General features: G+C 41.2%; 3 protein-coding genes across 3 annotated transcripts; 1 reads left to right on the forward strand and 2 right to left on the reverse strand.

Annotated features, from left to right (window-relative positions):
- Positions 1-3,235: 3,235 nt before the first annotated feature.
- On the forward strand, positions 3,236-3,739 carry BDR25DRAFT_315166 (uncharacterized protein; the record flags this gene model as incomplete). The annotated part of the gene is made up of 1 exon (XM_033691504.1): positions 3,236-3,739. One exon carries the CDS (start codon positions 3,236-3,238, stop codon positions 3,737-3,739), a length of 504 nt encoding a protein of 167 aa, XP_033546395.1.
- Positions 3,740-3,802: 63 nt separating this feature from the next.
- BDR25DRAFT_356278 (uncharacterized protein) lies at positions 3,803-5,243 on the reverse strand (the record flags this gene model as incomplete). The annotated part of the gene is made up of 12 exons (XM_033695602.1): positions 3,803-3,828; positions 3,873-4,112; positions 4,140-4,204; positions 4,234-4,307; positions 4,436-4,498; positions 4,557-4,590; positions 4,651-4,719; positions 4,786-4,841; positions 4,897-4,908; positions 4,983-5,073; positions 5,126-5,159; positions 5,189-5,243. The coding sequence occupies 12 exons, from the start codon at positions 5,241-5,243 to the stop codon at positions 3,803-3,805; spliced, it is 819 nt and encodes a 272-aa protein (XP_033546396.1).
- Positions 5,244-6,959: 1,716 nt separating this feature from the next.
- Positions 6,960-9,286, reverse strand: BDR25DRAFT_263422 (kinase-like protein). The gene is made up of 4 exons (XM_033686817.1): positions 9,006-9,286; positions 8,782-8,957; positions 8,534-8,734; positions 6,960-8,489 (listed from the first exon to the last, which is right to left on the reverse strand). The coding sequence occupies exons 1-4, from the start codon at positions 9,256-9,258 to the stop codon at positions 7,365-7,367; spliced, it is 1,755 nt and encodes a 584-aa protein (XP_033546397.1). The 5' UTR covers positions 9,259-9,286; the 3' UTR covers positions 6,960-7,364.
- Between the last annotated feature and the right edge of the window lie 343 nt (positions 9,287-9,629).

The raw sequence follows: 9,629 nt of genomic DNA on the forward strand, positions 1-9,629 counted from the left end.
TCTAGCATATCAATCCCACCCAGGACCGCATATATCTCAGGACTCAAAAGCCTATCAGATTACCCATTTTCCCATTCAAATTCGCGTTCTCTTCCAACGCTCTCAACCGAACGAAACGAAACGAAACGTAGTAATCGACGGACGTCAACGTCTCACTTTCCTGCTACGTTTGTACGGCCTGGGCGACTTAGCTGTCTGTTTTGCTGCTAAACTAAAACACACTAAAATCTTTATACTTTTTAACATTTTGTCTTACTTGCTGCTGTTAACATTTTATAGTATAGTAACTAGCTGCTTTTAGATAAGGTTTATAAGCTTAATTAAGTTGCTCTTTATAACCTAATAACATAGCTAATTCTTCTGCAATTAAAGCGCCTTAATAGTAGCCCTAGAGAGAGAACCTTTATTAATTATAACTGTACGCTGGCCTCTACTAAAGGCTCTCTCGCAGTCGCAGCTAGTAGAGGGTATAGTAAGGAAGTTAAGAGCAATTTTAAACAGCATAGAATACTATTTTTAACCTACTTTAAGCTACTAAGTAAGAGGGCTAGCTTATAAAAAATAGCTATCTCTTACCTTAGCGTCTTAAAGGTCTTCTATATAAGTGTTAAAGTATTACTATAACTTTATTATTTTCTAAGCTTTCTTATAACTCTAGGCCTTAGTAAAAAGAGAAGTGTTAACTATAAAAGCTTTTTAGTAATAAGAGTTATAAAAGCTTATTACTAAAAGCTTTTGCTAAAAAAGATCTATATTAACTTCTTTATCTTTTTTAGCATTAATATAACGCTAGAAAATAACCTTTATTAAGGTCTCTGCCTTCTAGTACTAGGATTAGTAATAACGCTAGTAGTCTTTAAACTAGAGTATATAAAGTTATAAGTTAAGTATAGTAGTAATTACTAAGTAAAAGATAAAAAGATTAACAACTATTTTCTAGAAATATATATTAATTTTTTTAAGTCTAAAGAAGACACTGTTTTTAAAGTAACTGTTATTAAGCTTAAAGGAAAGTTTCTTCTTTATTTACAATAGCTTATTATACAGCACTTGCATGTTAATAATAGACATCTATAGAGAACTATGCTTACTGTTGCCCTCTAGCTGTTTTATTATTTAATAAAAGACCTTAAAAAACTTAGTAAGGTGTTTAACCTCTTTTTAGTTTTTTTTACTAATAATCTCTTAAAAAGCTGCGTTACTAGGTATATTAGAGTCCTTAGTGTTGTTATCTATGCTGCGCTACTTCTAGATAAACTTAGTAATTAGATCCTTAAGCTCTAGGCACTATATAAGCATTAGATATACAGAATGCTAGCAGACGCTGCTATCTTGTATTAAATTAAGTGTGCTAAAGCTCTAAAGCTTATCTTCTTCCCTTAAAGATAATTATATAGCTATAAAGGCCTCTTAGTGTTTATGTAATAAGAGAATAGCATTAATAAAGTTATATAGCTTACTAACAACTTTATGTTTATAATAAAGCTTAAACTAATCTTAGAGAGCTGCGTTTATAAGAGTAGCTTTAAATTATAATAATCCTTTACTATAGATAACTGCCTTTAGCACTAATTAAATTATGTAGCTTATACAGCATATGTAGTGCTCTTTATTAAGGTTAACTCTAAGATATTTAGCTAGAGCGTTAATAGTAGAGTTGTTATTATTAGACATGTTATTAGTAATAAAATAACTAAATTTTAACATAATTTTATAATCCTAAATAATTTTAAAGATAGCCTGCGCTTAGTTAGCTTTTATATAGTTACTATAAAAGTTATAGAAGCTAATAAGTAAGTCTTATTATTAATAATTAACATTTATAAAGTAAAAGTTAGTTATTATTTGTTGTTAGTTTTCTAAGCTAAAACGCTAAAATAGCCCCTTTAAAGTTTTGCTAAACTTACTAAGAAAGTAAGCTACTACTTTAAGAAAAAAAAGGTAGTTTAGTAAAGTCTATATATTAACACTTAACGCTACTTTTAACTTAGCTAATTTTAATATTATTTAAATCTTCTCCTTCTAGCGTGTTAACTTTTACTTTATATATAATAATATTATTACATCTAAGCTTAGGATAGCAGCAAGAAGATTTAGTTAGTTCTAAGTAAAAAAGCCTTAAAGTTTAGCTAAAAATGCTGTTATAAATAATATATTATAAAGTATAACCTAGTCTACTAACAACCTTTGCAATAACCTTTTTTGCTAGGGATTGTAAGAAGCAACTTAGGCTAAGCCTGCTACTATAGCAGCTGTTGCTGCCTAAGGATTAAGTAAAGCATAAAAAGAATTAGGTAAGAAACTTTTATTACTACTAATATTAATTCTATGCTTTTTTTTAAAATAGTGGCTAATATAGCTATAGCTGTTAACTATTTTAGTAGCAGTGTAATTACCTCTGCAATAGCAGAGTTAGCAGAGCTAGAGCTTTACCCTTAAGCCTTCTTTAGTGTATAGCAAGTTAGCTCTATAGTTCTACACTGCTAACGCCTTTCTGTTACCTTAGAGCTAAGAAGAGTGTTTTACGCAGTAACCTAGCTCCTTTGCCTTTAGCTTTTTACTAGTAAGCTATATATTATTCTACTTTATTAAAAATATAACTCTTAGATTAAGAAAAGAATCTCTAGAGTGTTCTTTTACATAAAAATTATATATAAGAGCTAAAGAGCTATTATAGAATAAAAACTCTAATAATAATAATTATAACTTCTCTAGGCAACAAAAACAAGTGTAATAGATTATGTTACTACCTTAGGTTAACTAAGAGCTTTAAGAGCTCTGCAACTAGCTAGTGCTCTGTGTAGAGGCTTGTTAACTAAGAAAATTACACATAGTTAACATAATATTAAGATATAGAAAGATTTAGCAGTGTTAATTTAAGTAGAAAACACTGCACTTAGGTTATTAGGTAATCTTACCCCCTAATTAACAACTAGCTTATTAAAAAACTTGTCTAACAGTGCTACAGGTCCCTACCTATTAATGTCTAAGCTAATAGGCAATCCCTACCTAAAAGTTAAGCTTTTAAGACGCAGTACAGTCCGCAGCTATGACTTACAAGACAAAAGAAAACGTACAAGGACTATACTACGTTTGCTACGGCTCACGTGACAGTACTAAGACGAAAAGTATGAAACGTAATTCGTACGGTTGAGAGCGTTGTTCTCTTCAGCCTCGCTTTCTGCCCACCTTTATTTTTATCAACTACGAAAGATCTGTTTTCAGAAATCGAACTATGTCGTCCGTTCTCGCTGAACTGGAAAATTACTCCATATACGTTATCCTCAGCCTTCGAGGCGCCGAACCGGGTTTCCATTGGGGGATATTTGTCCCCACGAACAAGCCTCAGGGAGACGTATGGCATGCCGTCAATCGAACCGGTGGCTGGAGCCTGGAAATCAAAACAACCTCCGGCATTCCAACTTCCATAAGTCTTTGCCTTTGTTTCAAAGTCGGGACTGTCAATGCTGAGACCTGGGCTAAACTTAAGGATACTCTACAGCAAGTCCCAGGGAATGGCCAGCCGTCGCCCAATACGCAGGAGGCGTTCACATGCAGAGTCTGGGTCAAGGATGCTTTGCTTGCGCTTCACAATGCCGGTGTTATTCGTCTCACCAAGGCCATTGCAACTATCGAAGAGGAGGCAATTATGCAGGCGGAGGGTAACCGAGCCGGTGTCGAAGGGGGGACCAATGGTGCTATGGTTTGGAATCGGACGGGGTTTTCAACTACATCTTGAGTGAGGCTAGAGCTGGTTATCGCCTGTATTGATCTCTCGTCATCGTTTTGTATTGATTTCTCGTTATCGTTTTGTATTTAGTTGAAAATCTTCAACATCCATTCATTTTCTCTGGAGCCGGACCTAGCAGAACGGTTGCTCGATCGCTTGTCATCTTCGTTCGTCGTGTCCATACTGGCTTGGTGACGTCGCAAGCGAAGAAATATCTGACACTCGCGCCTTTTCGAAGTTTCTGACCGGCCGTAGTCGAGGGCGTCGCACATCCACCGCCGCGACAAGCCGTCTTCGTGGGCCTCAAGAATTTTCCAGGAGTCGACATGCTCCCACTCAGGCTGCTTGTCGAGAAGTGAATTGACTACGACATTGATTAGTGCTTGTTCAAATTAGAAGCAAAGATCACCTACCAGCTGTGAGGGAAGCCTCGAGAAACTCCTCGTACCTATGCTCATGCCAATTATCGCAGAGCTGGTATGACGTCGGAGGTCCGCTGCCACCTCAACCAAGGATAAAGTCCTCCTAAGCGCCAGGATTCAACACCGGAAACGGGGGCTGCAGTCATAGCAGAGTGCTCAAGATAAAGGCGGAAACCAGTGTGTCCAACCGTTAGTTACGGAGCCTTTTGGAGGCTGTATAGTACAGTTACGGAAGAGGAGGCTGTTACTAACTAACTGTACGGAGGAGATGACGTCAGTGTACGGTTAGGATGCAGTAACTGAAGTATATTGAAGTATTATGAAGTAATTGCGCTGAAGCTAAAGACTATACCCAATTAGGAAGTTGTGATACCCCTTGTGAGATCTACTGTTGTTGATCTTACTGTTTTAATGTACTCTGTAAGCTCAGTCAGCTCACTAGTAACAGCGTTGTTACGTAACTAATTCTTCTGCAGTTGAAGAGCCTCTATTGTTGACCGCGTTGTTGATTGGGATAGGAATTGGGACATTATAATGGGCAAAAGAATAACGTAGATGGCATAGTTGCTGAATTTGTTAGAAGATTGCTAACAAAACAGGCAATAACGGCATTCTCCGCATTAATCTCCGAACACGAGCCCCCTGGCCCTCAGCAACCTGCCTTCAACCGCCCAAAACCACCAAAAATCCTATATAACTACCGTAAACGGTTAGTACAGCAGCCTCATGTATAGTACAGTATACTGAGTAGATGCCCTGTACGTACGTACGTGACCAAAATCAGTGTACTGCAGTACTGTACTATTAGGTGTACTAACGGTTGGACACACTGGCGGAAACGCAGAACGGCTGAGTATCAACTTGGGATACAGACTACTACGTGCCTGGAATGTAGCGCCTATGGTGATGCTTGGCGGAGCTCTCGTTCAAGCACTACGAGCACCGGTGTAATGAGCGGTGTTAGAACGATTACAGCTGCGCCGCCTTTGTCTCCTCGTCTAACTTGACTTGCCAAAAGCTCCGAATCGAGGTCTACCTGCGCTGCGTTTCCCCGTGCTCTTGCTACCGAACGCTTTAGCAGGCACGGGCATGGTGTTTAATAGAACGTAGTACTGCTCCTACTGTTACTGATAGTAACAATCTCTTAGCAGTTAGAACAAAAGTGAATTGCCATCCGTTACTGTACAGTTAATGAGGCTATAGTTACTGCAGTAACTACCTATACTATCTATTGTTAGTACAGAACATTAAAGTAACTCCTTGCACTTAAAGCTTGCAGCTAGTTTAACACCTTACAAGCTTTTATTGTCTTAAGAAGTTAAAAGCTGCCTTTAAGAGCTCTTATAATTAAGGCTTTATCTTTTAGTGTTTTTATTCTTATAAGTTTTCTAAGGACTCTTGCCTTAAAAACAATAAGTAGGATAATATCTAGACTTGCAACCTTAAGCTAAAACCTAGGGGCCTTAGATATTGTGTGAAGAGCTTAACGCAACTATATTAGCAAGATTGTGTTAAAATTAAGCCCTCTAGAGCCCTTAGTAACACTAGTTACTGCAGTAACTACACTAAACAGTAACTTTACTATTAATTAACTTAGCAGTAACTGTTACTGCCTGTAAGGCTGTTTTACTTTACTCTTTCTGTAAGAACAAAACCCTATTGCCGCCAGTAACGCCTTAAAAACACTACTGACAGTAACAGTTACGTTCTATTAAATACCATGGGCACGGGTCCAGACTCAGCGCCGCTGCAAATCGCAGACAACGACTATGCTGATCTCGTTTTGGTCCCGCGGTGGCTGTTCGCCTGTTGCTGTGTTATCAGCATCCCATGGCCTCCCCGCTCCTCGCAATATTCCTGCTTTCTTCCTCAGAGGAGAGAGTTCTTAATCGCTTGGAGCAGTGAGTGGAGGGGCAAGCAAGAGAAAGAGTGTGACTTCTTTAATTCGGCGAAGAGATTCAACATCACCGCGGATAGTGCAGGGAATGTCTAAATACATGGAGGAAATGAGGTGGACCTCCTCAGCTTCTGCCTCGTAGACCTCTGAACCTTCACCTTTACTCCAGCGACCCTCTTTCCACGCTCTCGGGCTTCTATAAATTCCCTTATCGAAACCCGGTAATCCATTAATTCTTGCTTCGGTCTCACAATCTTCTTGTCTCCTTGCCCTCACACTCTCGTTTCATTCTTCCCTGCCCTGATATGGCCTATTCAGCAGCTGGAGGCTCTGGTGGCTGTCCTCCTCAAGTGGGCGCCGGACGTTTTTAAGCTCGCAAGAAAAGGCAAGCAGACTCGCTAGGGTTACGCCTAGTAGTAGAACTAGACATTGGCTGGGATCAAAGAAGCAAGCCATCTGTAACGCTCGATCGCAGAGAATGTGGAACGAGACAGACGCATTTTGGTGGAAATAGAGCAAGTTGTAGGTATAGGTTGCAGCGAGCTGCTGGTTGCCGTTGGACGGAATTTAACTCATCACGGTGACGACTGTAGACGTTCCTGAGCTTCTAAGGCTTATAAAACTGTGGGCCCAAATTTATAACCCAGGACAGATTTAAGGCCCCTCGCTAAAACTTCACAATTTTTAGTAGGTGCATCTGCGACTGCGCCGCAGCGGGTGAGCAAGAGTGAGCCAGGGTAAGCAAAGAGTGAGCTGAGCCAGGCCTGAGCCGACCTCAGCCACTGTCGCACGTGTCTCACGCGATATCATACCCATGCACTGCACTATTCACTCATTAGGCATAGCTCCTCTCTCGTACAGTATATAGTCAGCCCAGAGCTCTATCGAGCTCCTCAGACCTTACAATACACTCGTTCAATCCACCTTGTTTGGATCTCGCTCCCTTGTCGAGTCGTTTGCCATATGCCCCCTCCTCAGCTCATGCAAGAGCCACAGCGGCTTAGGGTCACGTGAACAGCGGGGGTCAGAGGGTGTGCACATTGGGGTGTTGTAACGATTTTATTATTCAGCTTTATTTTAGCCCCTACTCTCCAATATCTTAAAACAGGTAGTATAATATCCTAATGTGCACCCAAGCAATTTCCTTTCCAGTTCAGGAACCTGAGCGTATCCTGAGCCGAGACTGAGCGCATCTGAGCCGAGACGAGCAGCTCATTAGAACCCAGTTTTAGGCGTTATTTTCGAAAGGCTGCTAGATAAAGGATCGATTCAGGATCGAGACATAGATTAAGGGTGTATTCATGTTCTGGCAGGCCTACCACGAAGGCGCCATACTAGAAAGCATATCCTCCACCCGCAATTCATCGCGGTAACCAAGAAAATCCTGATCAATTACGTCCGCAGTCCACCGAATACTATATCGTGCTGAAAAATGTGCCTTAGTATATTCCCAATACTCAGGGTACCAGCCCGCGCACTCCCAATCAACTATTCCAGAAATCTTTCCATTCCCATCAACCAGGATATTCCTTAGGTTAAGATCTCCATGCGTGAAAACGATATCATGTTTCACACCATGTGACTTCGACGCTAGTTTCCGTGCATCTTCGTCCAGTGGAAGGTCTTCAGTCAAGTACTCGTTGAACTGCGTTTCATCTTGGAACCTAAGCTCTCTGCGTTGCGATTCGCCAATTCGCCAGTCTAAGATGCCTCCCCCCAGTGCATTGCATATCTGGAAACGCGATCCTGTGTTGTTGGGAATTTGCCGCATCTCAGCTATGTATTTCTTGAGATCCCGTGCGACGGAATGCAATTGTTCATCGGTCATGGTAGAGATCATTCGCCCAATTATCTCTCCGGGGATTCCAGTCATCAGGAGAAACGAAGAATCAGAGTATTGAATAGCATCGATTGCTCTTGGCGCAGGGACGTGGGTATACTTTTCAATCAGACGAAGTGATTGGGCTTCCGCTTGATGTTTCGGTGCCCAATCACTACTTGCCACCCGCAAATACAGATTAAAAGGAAGCCGATAAATCCTATCCGAGCCAGTGCGACCGTAGAGCCTATTTGAAATCCGGGCTAAGCGCTTGTAGGCAAACGCTCGAAAGAAGGCCGGTGTCTGAACCCAGACATACCGAAAGGCGTCAGGTATAGCTTGAAGGTACCATAGGTTCCAGAAGCTTTTGTTCGCCGGCGTTTTCATAGCAGCATTCGCGAATTCTCTACTACTCGGCCTATGTAGGGTGTTGGGGTTCCGCTTCATATATTCGAGTACTTCTAGCCACGCTAAAGCCTCTGCACACCGGTGATGCATTTCCAAAAGTTGCGTATTGGGAAGCGAGGCAAGTCCAACAGCGTTGTTTTCTAACGTTATAAAATGGAACGTGTCGACGTGAATAGATGGAATAAAATTCCTCGATTCCACAAAAAACCGAGCCTGACTAATTAGAATGGTAGAAGGGCCAATGAATGGGACCTTACCGAGTCGCCCGCAGCCACAGAGGAACTGCGCTTAAGAGAAAGCCTCCCGTTTCTGAAATGTTCGAAAATTCGTGTCGACAATAGGACCAACCGATCGGACTGATCTCGATCAGGAGAAAGAGAATCTTGGCCCATGAGTGATCGCAAATTTTGCAATTGCGACTCCCCTATAAATGCCGCAAATATACTGGAAAGCCTTTCCTGGGGTGGGGTTAGGGACGTAGGGGACGTAGGGCAGATACACTCACGTTGTTGACCATGTCACTATCACAGAAAAATGAAGGGGACAATACGTAGGCAAGCAGGAGGCCCCCGTCAAACTGCTTTTCCTTTTCAGCCTTGGAGACACAGCATCGTCCTCCATCTCTTTGCCATATGTTTTGCCTTAGTGTCTCCTTCAAATCCGTGCAAACAACAGGGCGTACTGTGGACAAAAGTTAGCGATTTTCAAGTGAAGTTGTTAGCGATGTACCTTTCTTAAGAAGACATATCCAGTCAGCTAAAAACTCCGACACTGCGACTGTATCTTGTCCAGAGACCTCGTCAAGGAAAAACTGGGATGCAATTTCTCGGTCGACGGCGTGCTGCACAAAGGCACTGAGAAGTGTTCGTTGAGGGTGTGCAAGCGACTCTGCAATTATAGAAAGCGCCCTGTATTCAGCGCAACTTTTGTTTTGGAAAAAGAGCTGAGAAGCAGATCCTGAAACATTACAAGGGGAGCCCATGGCAGGTGTTGATGTGATGGCAGGTGTTGATGTTTGATGTGATGGCGGCGTTAATCGATGAGCTGGCGCGTCTTTGCAGAACCTGCGCGCTATGCCAAAACAAATCTACCGTTCCTTGGCAGTCAATGCGCACCGTCAGTCAACGCTCGCGCGCGCAATCAAATATTACACTATCTCTACCGCCAAGTCCTCTCTCCTATTAGTCTAGATATAAGCTAGTTATTAATCTAATTAGTAGAAAATTAAATAACTAAAAAGCTTTATTATTCTATGTTTTTAAGCTTTAAGTAATTATTCTACTTTTTTATATACTTAATCTAGCCTTTTTTTTCCCTATTATAATTAAAGATAATATAGTTAGGGGTGTGAAA

Source organism: Lindgomyces ingoldianus (genome assembly GCF_010093535.1).
Source record: "Lindgomyces ingoldianus strain ATCC 200398 unplaced genomic scaffold BDR25scaffold_20, whole genome shotgun sequence".
Lineage (NCBI taxonomy): Eukaryota > Fungi > Ascomycota > Dothideomycetes > Pleosporales > Lindgomycetaceae > Lindgomyces > Lindgomyces ingoldianus.

Bases quoted from the DNA above. Each gene is read 5' to 3' on its own strand.
- BDR25DRAFT_263422 (XM_033686817.1), bottom strand. From the start codon at position 9,258: ATGGGCTCCCCTTGTAATGTTTCAGGATCTGCTTCTCAGCTCTTTTTC. The intron at 8,958-9,005 runs GTACATCGCTAA...TTTTGTCCACAG, and splicing joins GATATGTCTTCTTAAGAAAG to TACGCCCTGTTGTTTGCACG. The intron at 8,735-8,781 runs GTGAGTGTATCT...ACCCCACCCCAG, and splicing joins ATAGTGACATGGTCAACAAC to GAAAGGCTTTCCAGTATATT.